Source organism: Chrysochloris asiatica, unplaced genomic scaffold (genome assembly GCF_000296735.1).
Source record: "Chrysochloris asiatica unplaced genomic scaffold, ChrAsi1.0 scaffold00020, whole genome shotgun sequence".
NCBI lineage: Eukaryota > Metazoa > Chordata > Mammalia > Afrosoricida > Chrysochloridae > Chrysochloris > Chrysochloris asiatica.
Window position 1 is genome coordinate 14,841,627 of NW_006408538.1, and position 12,669 is coordinate 14,854,295.

The following is a 12,669-nucleotide window of genomic DNA, read 5'->3' on the forward strand; positions in this document are numbered from 1 at the left end:
CCATTGCTTCCAATTGGATTGTAGAAAAGAAGGTTCCAGAAGGCCTGAGACCAAGTGAGTGACGCTAGAGTTTTATTTGAGACGTAAGAGCAACTGATGGGAGTCACTTACAGTGGGGTCTACTTTAGGGTCCTGGTTCCTTTGATAAGACTTTATGTCCTCCCCTATCACAGCTTCTTGGGAAAGAGAAGAGCTTAATCAAACTAGCAGTGTACTAACAGGACCCCAAGAATGAAGAGCGGGTGGAGGGGAACTCAGTCAGTGAAGGGGGATTCTCTCCTTTGCACAGCAAGGACCCCCGCCCCCCCCCCCCCAAGTAGACTTGGCAATGATGACTCAGCAGGATCCAGGACTCCCCAATTCCCTCCCTGGATTCCCAATTCAGCCAACCCCTGAGGAATTACGTCATGGCTACTGCTACTTGTTCAATGAAGCTGGCTAGGTTTATGTCCCGCTCCGAAAGGCCTGCACACTCGTGGGTGCTCAGGGTGATGTGGACCTGAAACAAAACCAGAGATTCAGGGTCAAGCAACTTTACTGATCGGAGTCACTGAGAGCAGGCGAGCATCAGCAACTGCCAGGCTCAGCCACACTGATTCTTCCAGAAGACTGGGTCGCTGGTCCCTCCCTCCCGTGGGCTGCCTTCCTGAGAGCTGGTTGACAGGTTTGTAACCACGCTGCAAAACTACTGGAAGCCATCTCTCTCTGGATGTTTTTCAAGAGCAACATCAAAGCTAAAATAAGACCAAAAGCCAACAACGACCCCTAAACACTATCAATTTACAGACCTCCTCTTCCAAGCCTTAATGTTTGTACACAGAGTCCAGCATAGTTCTCAGCACCTGGGAGGCACTGAAGGATGGCTTGATTAAGTGGACAGTCTGCCCTGAATGCTGTGCATGGCTTTTCTTAAAGTGTATTACCTTTCCATTCTTCCATATACTTCCAAAGACGGACTGTTTAGGGTGATTAATGAGTTGAGTATGTCTTCCACGGCCTCCCTTAACGTCTACTTAAGTTTTGCCTTCTTAACGTCTACTTCAGCCACAAGTAACTCACAAGTGTTTTATATTTGCATTTGTTCCATTGGCAGTGAGACTGAATGTTTCTCAGGGTGTCAAGATTGCAATGTTGAGACCAGGAAGATGGTTGGAGCAGGATGAGGGAGTGAGGAGTTGGAATTCTCCAAACTTGGATGTCACTCACCTTGTTGTACACATTAAACCATTCAGGATGGTGGTCCAATTTTTCAGCCTGCAGGGCCACCCTTGTCATGAACCCGAAAGCCTATCAAGTGAAGAGAGACCTAGGTTAGCATTCTAAGAGATCAGAACAGTTCAAGGCTTTGGTGTAGCGACAGGATGCTTGCCATCCTCTGAGCCTTGAGGGTGGAGATGCCAGAAGAGCTTGACTCTTGGTAAATCTTGGGCCATCTAGTACCATGTCCTCAAGTCGACATCCTTGCCACCAGGCAGGAACCTAGACTCTGAGACTCTTCCCTTAAGCATTCCAGGTATGCAAAGTCTAAGGCGCATCTCCCCAAGCCCCAATGTTGACACTTTTCAAGTAAGTTGGTGGTGGTTATGTGTCGTGGAGTCAGTTCCGACTCATGGCGACCCTGTACAGGGTTTCTGAGACTGTAAATCTTTACAGGAACAGAAAGCCTCATCTTTCTCCAGCAGAACAGCTGGTAGTTTCGAACTGCTGGCCCTAAGGTTAGCAGCCCAATTCGTAACCAGTATGCTACCAGAGTTAGGGAAGTCCATTTCCCCAATGGTACAGTGCCCAGATGAGTCGTGCTGCCAGAGTACCCTCTCTCCAAACTGTCCTCCCATGAACCTTCAGGTCTGGAACAGAACTCAGCCTTGTGGCCCAATTTTCAGCCAATCAGTAGAGTAGGGGGGACAACAACACTAATAAGGTGTGCTCATGGAGTGGTCAACCCCTCAAGATCAATAGGGCAACTTTACCTAAGGACAAAGTTGAGAAGGAATGGGAAGGAGAGCAGAATGGAAATGAGAAGCACAGGGAAGAAGCGGGATAACTGTTGTTACATGGAGGGGATTACAACAATCATTAAGATGAAACAAAGTGTACGATTTGTTCAATGTAAAACTGATGATCTGCTGTGTAAACCTTCACTCAATTCATAATAAAAAATTTCATACACACACACACACACACACACACACACACACACATGAACACACTGTCCCACCTAGACCCATACCCTGTTGAAGTCTTTGAAATGGAATTGCTTGAAGATGGCATCTCGGCCTTCCAGCTCATTCCACCCCACAGCCCTCAGGTTTGGCAACAGTTGGTCCCTCTCCTCGGCACTCAGCCTATGTGCCTTGCCGGCCTGCGAGAACAAAAAAAACAGAGAGGCCCAAGGTCATTTATTTTTACAGGTCAAGCAAGACTTCCACTGGCTGCTCTGGACACTAGGTGACATGGTCAAAGGGCAGCTGGTCTGCCTGGAGGATGGGCTCTGCCCAGGAGGTGGGGCCCTTACTCATTCACTGATAGGCTCTTAGGTTTTGGGTTTTCCATTCCACCCAGAGAAAGTAAATCTGAGTATAACGCTAATCACAGGGAAACCATTTGATTGAGAAACATTCCTCTGCCCCCCACGGCCCGTCCCCAAAATCCTATTGAGAGCCTCCTCCCTCCCAAACTAAGGTTAAATTATTAAGAAAGAAAAAAAGTCAAACCCAGATACAAATATATGTAATACAATATGATTTTAAGAAGAGTGCCCCAACATGCCAGTCTTCCCTATTTTCTGGACCCAGCCGCTACTCATTTTCAGGTGTACTGAAGTGGATGCTAAGGCCTAAGAGTAGTCCTGGTATGGCCCTGTGGTTTAAAGCACTGGACCACGAGGTCAGTTTGAACCACAGGTTGGAGGTTCAGGATCACCAGCCGCTCCTTGGAAACCCTACACAGGGTGGTTATGAGTCAGAAGCGACTCCACAGTACTTGACAACACCAAGGCCTAGGGAGGGAAACTGGCTTCTTTGTTCCCTCCCACCACTACCCCTGGTCAGTGACTCTAGGGGTGGTCTGTGGACCATCTACAACAGAAATATGCAGGTTCCTGGGTCCCCAGCCAAACTTTTTGAATCCGCATTCCTAGAGGCTGGTAAAGAAATCAGCATTTCAGACAAGTTTCCCAAGTAAGCCTGGGCAGACTGCAGGTAACAACCACTGGTATTGTCACTCTCACCATGCAGCCCCTGCTCCTGGCTTCTTGGATTTTTCTACCATCTGTTTTGTTCTGGCAGTTCCTGAAGTTCGAAGCTCAGACAGAGCTCAGACCCAGAAGTGGAGTAACTTGGCCAAAGGCAATGGTAACACACCCCGGATTCAACTTTCAGTCAAATGGTAGGCTTTTAAGGTGAACAGTATTACCAGGGAGGAAGCCAATTTAGAGAACAATAAACCATACAAAACCAAAAGAGCAGCCCAGAAATGAAGCTCAGAAGGCAGGAAGGGAGGAAAGAAAGATGAATGCGACTGGGAAACCTGTGGGGGTTGCAACCAGTGTTACTGAACAAAGTATGGATGAGTTATTGAGAAGCGTATTTGTTCACTTTCACCCGTAAAGGCAATGCCCCATCCTGTGCACCTATTATTCAAAATGTCTTCAGGGAACCCAAATTGGCACCTTTCAGGCCAGGAATTGGATCCTCAGAGAATATAGGAAGCAAAGGTCAGTTTTAGTGTCTTGGATGGTACAGGTTTAGGAGTTTAAGGGATCCCAGAATTTAGAACCCTGAGATTAAAAACTCACTGTCATCCAGTACATTCAAACTCAGCAAATTTTTAAGACAGAGTAGAACTGCTCCGTAGAGTTTCCAAAGCAGACTCATCTTTCTCCCTCGGATCAGTTGGTGGGTTTGAACTGCTAACTTTTCAGTTACAGCCTTAGACATAACTCACTACAGACAGAAACTACCCAAAGACAGAAATGCATAAAGTGCAAAGGTAAAGATGAATCTGGTAATTCTGGGAGAAGTGTGAGGCATGCTAAGAGTCTGTAACCCGAAGGCTGGCAACTCTGGGTTGAATTGGCAGGATTGGTTCAAGCCCCAGGTCTGCCATTTATCAGCCATGTGCATTTCACCTCTTAGAGTCATGAGGAAAACAGGGACAAAAACTTCCACTTCTCAGTGTGAGGACTCAATGGGATAATGTGATAAACGGCCCGGTTACTCCCTGTAGACTTCCTTGGTTAAGTGGGCTGGCGATGGGCCTGGCAGGGTCTGGGTAGCCCTGGAGGCCACTGCCATGCTCCAAGAAATCAGTATTTTCTCTTCTCCTGAAAACGAACGTTCTCTCCTCCTCTCAATGGCAGTGTTTACTCGGCAGCATCCGCCCAACCCCATCTCTAGTCTAGAGCTTGCCCTTATCAGTGCTAATAAGCCTGGTCCATGTATCCAGGCAACCAGATGGGCGGAAGTCAGCCCACGCATCCAAACCCACTGTTCACGCCTTTGGCTCTGAGACATGGGTGGGCACTGGAGAGCCCTAGGGAGGCCATCCTTTCTCTTTAGAGTCATCTGGAACCCCAACACCCACAGCCTGTGGGATCAGGGAGTGGGCAGAGGCCACGTTTATTCAATTACGGTCAGGCTTGGACTCTGCCTCTTGTCTCAGGAGGTATCTCACGGAGGGTTACTGATTACTCACCCCCAGTGTGGCACCTCACAATCAGCCTCACTCACCATCTCCATCGTTCTTCCCTACACCTAAACTTCGAAAGGCCTCCCCAATTGTCACCGCAGCAGCCCTGATTGTCCCTAGTATTTGGGGCTATGTTTAGTAACGTTTCCTTGCTGCCTCCAGGGGCTCAAGGCCACCTCCCTGGCTGAGGGAAGGGTGCTGACTTGGAGTCAAGGACCCAGACCCTCTTGGCGGCAGCTCAGCCAGGATTGGCTGGTCCTGCTGCAGGAGCCGCTTCTCAGGTGCACAGAGGGCTGAGTCCCAGACCAAAGCTGTTCCCAGGTGAGGTCAGAAGTGCAACCGAGAGGAGGCCGACCCTACGCCTGCAAAGGGAGAAAACAAATGCAGCCTCCCCCGCCCCCATCCCACACGGGCACTAACTGAGCCCCAGGCATGGACTTCCGAGGGCGGCTGGGACGCCCCGCCCCCGCACAGCAGCGCGGAAAGAGCGTGGGCCTGGGGGTCGGGGCCCCGGGCGTCCGTTCACGGCTACCTGGCCCCCGCCCCGCCCTGCTGGAGCCTCCGCTTCCCCTCGAGCCCCACCGGGAGAGGGCGTGACCTCCTGGCTGCCCATCCGAGAGCCGGAAGCGCCTAGCCTCCCAGCCCCGAGCGCCGCGCGCGGGTCGGCAGGCGCCCTGAGGCCCCCTCCTGTCGCGCGCCCGGCCTTCCCTCACCATGTCGGAGCGCGGCGCGACCCGGCGAGCAGCAGGTGGCGGGACAACAGGCGAGAGCCGCGGTCCGGCGGAGATCACTCGGGCCGCCCCCAGGCCCGCCCCGGCCGGGGAGGAGTCTGCGGACGGGCTTTCCGCCGGCTCCCGGTGCGCCGACCCCGGTAATGATTAACGTCGAGGCGCGCTCCTTTCCAGCATTTTCCTTTCCGCTCAGCACTGTCTCGGCGCGATCGTTCCAGTGAGTACCAGGCTCCCAAGGCAGACTTCAGGGTCATTTAGCAGCTGTGTGTACCTAGACACAAAGTGACCTCACTTTGTCTTTTTCAAAAGCATTCTGAGGTACAATTGAGATACAATAAACTGCACACTGTATACTTTATACGCCAGTCAAGCCATCACCACAAATTATGAACAGCCCATCACCCCTAAACGTTACCTCCTGCCCACACCTGTTATCAATACCCTATTATTAACTCGTGGGAACCCCTTATGTGTCAGAGTAGCACTGTGTTCATAGGGGTTTCAATGGGGTTGTGGCGCTGTAGGTTAATGCGCTGCACTGCAGGAGCAGTTTGAACTGCAAAGTCGATTTGAACCTCAAGGTCGGAGGTTCAATCTCATCAACAGGGTCGCTATGAGTAGGAACCAACTGACAGCACTTAACAACAACAACAACAATCTTACAGACACGAACCCTCGTGTCATAGGTATAAGCCGGGCTGTTAACTGCACAGTCAACGGTTTGGCTCCACCAGGCCCTACCTCAGGAGAAAAATTAATCTTGCTGCTCCCATAAAGATTGACAGCCTCGGAAACCCTATCCAAGGTCGCTATGAGCTCGAACTGATTCAATGGCACATAACAACAACAGTCTTACAGAGGTAGAGAGCTAGGTCACAGATGGGTGGATTCCAAAAATCTGTAGCCAAGTACATTTGCACCATTATGGGAGCCAAGCATGATCAATAGTTCTTTTTTTTTTTTTTTAATTAAAAACGATTTTTATAGTACTTTATGGTATGGAAATGCCACAGTTTGTTTATGCATTCATCTATTGGACATTTGGATTGTTTCCAATTTGGGTCTATTATAATCAAGGTGCTATGACTATTTGTGTTGAAGTCTTTGTGTCTAAGTCTCTTGGCTAAATGCCGAGGAGAGAGAGATTATGACTAGGTCTGAAGGTTAGATATGTTTATAACTTTTTAGGAAACTGACAAACTATTTTCCAAAGTGCTCCTATCATTTTATGTTGTCAGCAGCAGCATATGAGAGCTCTAATTCCTCCACATCTGCATCAACACTTGGTATGGTCTGGGCCTTTAGCCATTCTAATTAGTATGTGAAGGAGTCCTGGTGTGGCACTGTAGGATAAGCACCTCAAATGCACCAGCTGCTCCTTGGAAACCCTGTACAGGGTCACTATGGGTTGGAACCAACTAACAGCACTTAACAACAGCAACAATTAATGTGTAGTGGGGTTTTTTTCTTCTCCCAGTTCAACACCTCTGCTTTATTGCTACCCATTGGACCTTGGGGCTGAAGATGGGAGCTTAGGTTCAGGACCTGCTGTTGATCCCCTGATGATCCTGAAACTCAGACAACACCAGAATGGTTTTCATCTTTTTTTTTTTTCCACTTTCCAATTTTTCATTATGAAAAATTTTGGAATTACAGGAAAGTTGAAAGAGAGTCATATTAAACAACCAGTTACCAATTGGGTGGCATTGAGTTGGTTGTGACACATAGCAACCCTGCATAGGATTCCCAAAGTTCCAAATCCTTACAGAAGCAGAAAGCCTCACCCTTCTACAGAGCACCTGGTAGGTTCAAACTGCCTACCTTGAGGTTAGCTGTCCAACTTGTAACCCACTATACTACCAGCAGGGCTTCTACCTACCACCTTAGACATTAACATTTATCACTGCACTGTAAAAATCCACAAGGTTGGAGGTTTGAGCCCACCAACTGCTCTGCGGGAGAAAGATAAGGCTTCTGTTCCCATAAAGATCTTCAGCCTCAGAAACCCTGTGAGGCTTCACCATGAGCCAGAGCCTATTCAACAGCGCTGAACAACAACAACATACTTGTTTTAGCATGTATATATCTATCTAGGCAAGCATCTATTCATCTAACTTTATTTATTTAACTTTTTATTGAGAATTGAGTGAAAGTTTACAGAGCAGATCAGTTTTACATTCAGCAAATCATATACTTTTACTTCATTACAATGATTGCAATCCCTTCCATAAGTTAACAGTATTTATTTACCTTAACTATTCATTTTATTTTATTTTTAATTTTTAATTGTGAATTGATTAAAGGTTAACAGACAAAATCATCAGCTTCACATTTAACAAATTATATATTGGTAGCTCTGGTAGCATAGTAGTTACCAATTGGGCTGCGAACCGCAAGGTCAGCAGTTCGAAACTACCAGCTGCTCCGCGGGAGAAAGATGAGGCTTTCTGCTCCCGTAAGGATTTACAGCCTCGGAAACCCGGTACAGGGTCGCTATGGGTCAGCACCGACTCGACGGCACTCAACAACAACAACAACATACTTTGTTTCATCTCAGTGATTACAATCCCCTCTCTACAACAGCAGTTATCCTACTTCCTCCCTGTGGCTTCCCTTTTACATCTTATATTTCACAAATGAACAAAGCAAAAATATTTGATACACATATGTTGTTGTTGTTAAGTGCCATTGAGTTGATTCCAATTCATAGCCACTCTGTATAGAGTCTCCAAGGAGCGGCTGGTGGTTTTGAGCCACTGACCTTGAGGTGCAAACCAACCTTGAGGACTAGTGCATTATCCTGCAGCACCACACCAGGACTCCATACATACTCTATGCATGTACACATACAAAAAAAAAAATATATATATATATATATATATATTCATTGAAATGTCCTAAAGGCATATTCTGCAAGCCAGCCTCCTGCCTGCAGGTATACATCCTTACTCAGTCCCTGGGCCTAGAGCCTGCAGCTGCTCTGTCTCTCCATGCCACCGTCTTTTCTACTGTCTCTGCTGACTTTACTTTTCTAGGTAGGATCTCACGCTTAACTTATGCTCTTTGAATAATTTGAATTTTCTTGGTGACTAATGATGTTGAATAGCTTATCATGTGTTTATTTGCCATTGGTAAATTTTTGGTGAATTGCCTGTTCAAGTTTCCTGCTCATTAAAACAGCAGTAACAACAAAAAACTGTTTTCTCATTGAGTTTGGGAGTACTTTATTCTAGATACAAGACCTTTATCAGGCATATGATTTACAACTATTTTTGACATTGTCTTATAGTGTTTTTCAAAGAGCAAAAGTTATTAATTTTGATGAAATTCAATTTACCAAATGATTCTTCTCTGGGTTACTATTTTGTGTTGTTGCTAACAATTTTCTCCTAACCCAAGCTCTCATTTCTGCTATATTTTCTTCTGTAAGTTTTATGGTTTTCGGTTTTGCATTTAGGTGAATGATCCATTATGAGTTAATTAAATTTTTTTTTATGCTCAGAGTTAAGGACCCAAATTCACTTTTTGCAGGTAATATCCAGTTGTTCCATTCTCCACTGAATTGCCTTTGTACCTTTGTAAAATCAACTGACTTGATATGTGAGTTTATTTCTGGGTTCTCTATTCTGTTCCATTGATCTGTTTGTCTGTCTTGATGCCAGTACCATGCTGTCTTGATTATTATTGCTTTATAATGTCTTGAAATCAGGTAATATAAATCCTCTAATATTTAACTTTTTTTTCTATTAACTTTTTATCCCTATACCCCATATTATCCTCTGAATTGTTCCTCCCCTTCCCCTACCTCCCCCCAAATGTGTGTCAGCTTGGCTGAATCATGATTCGTAGTTAGCAGTTATGGAGTCCTGGTATGGCACTGTAGGATAAACTCTGGACCGAAAGGTCATCAGTTCATACTCAACAGCTGCTTCTTGTGAATCCTATACAGGGTTGCTTAGTCGGAACTGACTCGACGGCACTTAGCAATGACAAAGTAGTTATTTAATGTTGTAATATAACAGTTATGTGATGATTCCCCATTATGTGATCTGATATGATAAACCAACGAAAGGATTAAAGGTGGGTATGTTGTTGTTGGTTGTTGTTGTTGTTGTTATGTGCCATGGAGTTGGTTCCGACTCATAGCGACCCTGTACAGGGTTTCCGAGGCTGTAAATCTTTACGGGAGCAGAAAGCCTCAGCATTCTCCCACGGAACAGCTGGTAGTTTTGAACTGCTGACCTTGCAGTTCGCAGCCCGATTCGTAACCACTACACTACCAGAGCTGCTTGTTGTTGTTGGTAAGTGCTATCAAGTCGGTTCCAACCCATAGCGATCCTGTATAGGGTTTCGTAGGAGCAGCTGGTGGGCTTGAACATGGTTCAGATGACTTTGTGGTCCAGCACATTAACCCACAGTGTCATACCAAGGGTGGGTTGTAACACCCTTATTTCCATTACAACCCTGGTCTGACATAAGGAGTTTTCCAGGGGTGTGGCCTTTTATTTTACAAAGATAAAAGGAGAGTGAAGTGAGAAGAGAATGCGGGACCTACTACCACCAAGAAAGAAGAGCCAGGAGTGGAATGTGTCCTTTGAAACTGGGATCCCTGGGCTGTGAAGCTCGCGTAGATCCAGGGGAAGACTGATGCCAACACACATGGAGAGCTCCAAGGAATGGTGGGCCTACGGATGCTGAAGGGAAACAAGGACCTTTCCTCAGAGCCGACAAAGAGAGACATTTTCGCCTTCCATTAGAGCCGGTACTCTGAATTTGGAGTTTGAATTTCTAGCCTCTTAAACTGTGAGAGAATAAATTTCTGTTTGTTATATTTTGTCATATTTCTGTTAGAGCAAAACTAGATAAGTAAGACAGTTCCCCAAAGCAACCTTTCTAATATGTTAATGTGTATTTTTGTTATACATATTCTTGCAAAGTGTGTATTGTTTCAGCTATATGATTTTTAATTTATGTAAACAGTGTTATATTACATATCTCATTTTGTTTTTTACAAAACAGAATATTTAGTGGAAAATTAAGGCCCATTCATGCTGCTATTGTACTTAATCTGTAGCTTCTAATTGCTACTTAGCATTCCGTGGTGAGAATCCACCATGGTGTATTATTCTGCCAGTGATGGACACTCCGTTTCCCTTTAACACTCTGCCTCTTTCATCACCCTTCACCCTCCACCCCCACCCCCACCCAAGCCCTTGAATACATACATACAAAGCAAAAATAACCAAGAATGATACTACAGTGAGCAGCCTCCTTTAACAGCACCCTGGCTTGTGGGAGTGTTTCTTAGGCAACTTAGATATATGCATGTGCTATAAATCCAACAATTCCCTTTATGAGTACACATATCCCAAATAATTCCACATGCTGTTCAGATGGCTGTACCCGTCTTTCTTCTCACCTGCATTGTGTGAGGTTTCTATTTCCTTATGTATCTCATGAAAACATACTCATACTTGGCTTAATTTAGCATTTACATTTTTGCAAGGCTTTCTTGTTGTTAAGTGCCGTCAAGTTGGTTTCGACTTACAGCGACCCCTATATAGGGTTTCCATGGAGCAGCTGGTAAGTTTGAACCACTGACCTCGTCGTTCAAACCAGCCTTGCGGTCTAGTGCCTTAGAAAATGATGGCTCACTGTTTTACTTTGCACCTTTCTGGTTTCTAATCATTTTGAGCACCTCTTCTTAAACTTGTTAGAATTTGGGGTTTACTGTTTGTAAATTTTTTTTTAAATATCATTGCCCATATTTTTTAAAAAGTACAATGGTCTCTTTTTTTCAGTTGATTGGTGGAAGTTTATATTTAGACATGAATTGCCTGCCACTTTTAAATATTGCAAATATCTCTTCAGTCCTGCCATCTGTCTGCTATCTTCTCTGTGATTTTCTTCATTGGCAGAAATCTTATATTTTGATATGATATGATTTGTGTTTTCTCCCCTCATCTTATGATTTTTGTGCTTTTGAGGCTTTATTTGATAAACCCTTTCTTACCCCGGTCACAAAAATGTTCCACTTTTTCTTTTCTTAATTTTATGATTATGTAAATTTAAGACCTGTTGATGGTAGAGGCTGCCATCCAGTTGGTTCGGGATCATGGAGAGCTAGGTGTTCTGGAGCAGAGCTACTCCATAGGGTTTTCTGGGCTTTATTTTAATGGAAGTAGATTGCCAGGACTTTTCTTCCAAGGCATTGCTGGGTGGGTTCGAACAGCCAGCGCTTAGGGGAACAGTTTAGTACAAGTTGTTTGTGCCACCTAGGGACCTAATTTAATTTAAGACCTAGGTGTGAAGATTCCCTTTGGTCTGTTGTAAAAGGTAGTATGATACCTTATCTTCAAAGATGGCTTGCTCTCCCATGAGCCTTGATTACTAATACGCATGTCTTGAGTACTGGTTCTCTTCTACACGGGATCTGAGCTGCACTGTATAACCAGACGAATGGGGTTGGAGTGGCACCGTATTATTTCTGAGGCTACTCCAAAGAAGCCCTGTAGCTTCTGCTTTGGTTCCCTGGAACTCTTGATTTTGAGATGCTTCCTCTCAGAATCCATCTGTAACCTAATTTCAGGAGGAGAGATAATACTCAAGATTAGCACAAAGCTGGTTCTTATGAAGTGATGGCAAACATACTTTCACTCTCCCACTTTTTTTTGACACCAGTCATCCCCCACTCCTCCCATCAGCCCCTACCCCATGACACTCTACTTCTTGGCTGGGTTCGATAGTTAATTACAATGACCATGAAGAACTCACAGACCATGTTCAAGATTATGGGGTTTGTTAGAGAAATAACAGGCTACAACTCAGGGTCAGTATCAAATTGGATATAACAGGTGTCAGGCTGTAGTTCTTTAGTAAGGATAGCTTCTCTACTGTGCCTTCAGGCAGACCGTTCTCAGCTGTTCTAGCTCTTTAGCTCCACCAACGAGTGCCCTGAAACACCCCACTCCATCAGCAAGCCTCCTGCCTGAAGACATTCAGCTTTTCTCCCTCTCCATGGACTGGCAAGCACACTTCTGCCACCTCATGCTCTTGTACCTGCTACTTGTACAGCTGCTATCTTTTCTCCACCACTGGGCTCTGCTCTACTTACAGCTGTTTTTTGTCATCCACACCATCTTCGGTGTTATATCTTTCTCCTGTGTCTAGAAGGTTCTTAGTTCAAGGACCCTGGCGCCAAAACACATACTCTGCTCGGCTCTTCTTAATGGTAGTGAGATCCCCTTCA

General features: G+C 45.5%; 1 protein-coding gene across 1 annotated transcript; it reads right to left on the reverse strand.

Annotated features, from left to right (window-relative positions):
* Positions 1–400: 400 nt before the first annotated feature.
* Positions 401–5,405, reverse strand: PCBD1 (pterin-4 alpha-carbinolamine dehydratase/dimerization cofactor of hepatocyte nuclear factor 1 alpha). Its single transcript, XM_006837467.1, has 4 exons — positions 5,100–5,405; positions 2,231–2,362; positions 1,207–1,287; positions 401–499 (listed from the first exon to the last, which is right to left on the reverse strand). Exons 1-4 carry the CDS (start codon positions 5,403–5,405, stop codon positions 401–403), a joined length of 618 nt encoding a protein of 205 aa, XP_006837530.1.
* Positions 5,406–12,669: the final 7,264 nt, after the last annotated feature.

Bases quoted from the DNA above. Each gene is read 5' to 3' on its own strand.
- PCBD1 (XM_006837467.1), bottom strand. From the start codon at position 5,405: ATGGTGAGGGAAGGCCGGGCGCGCGACAGGAGGGGGCCTCAGGGCGCC. The intron at 2,363-5,099 runs GTGTGGGATGGG...TTGTTCTCGCAG, and splicing joins CTGGGGCTCAGTTAGTGCCC to GCCGGCAAGGCACATAGGCT. The intron at 500-1,206 runs GTGAGTGACATC...GTTTTGTTTCAG, and splicing joins GGTTTAATGTGTACAACAAG to GTCCACATCACCCTGAGCAC.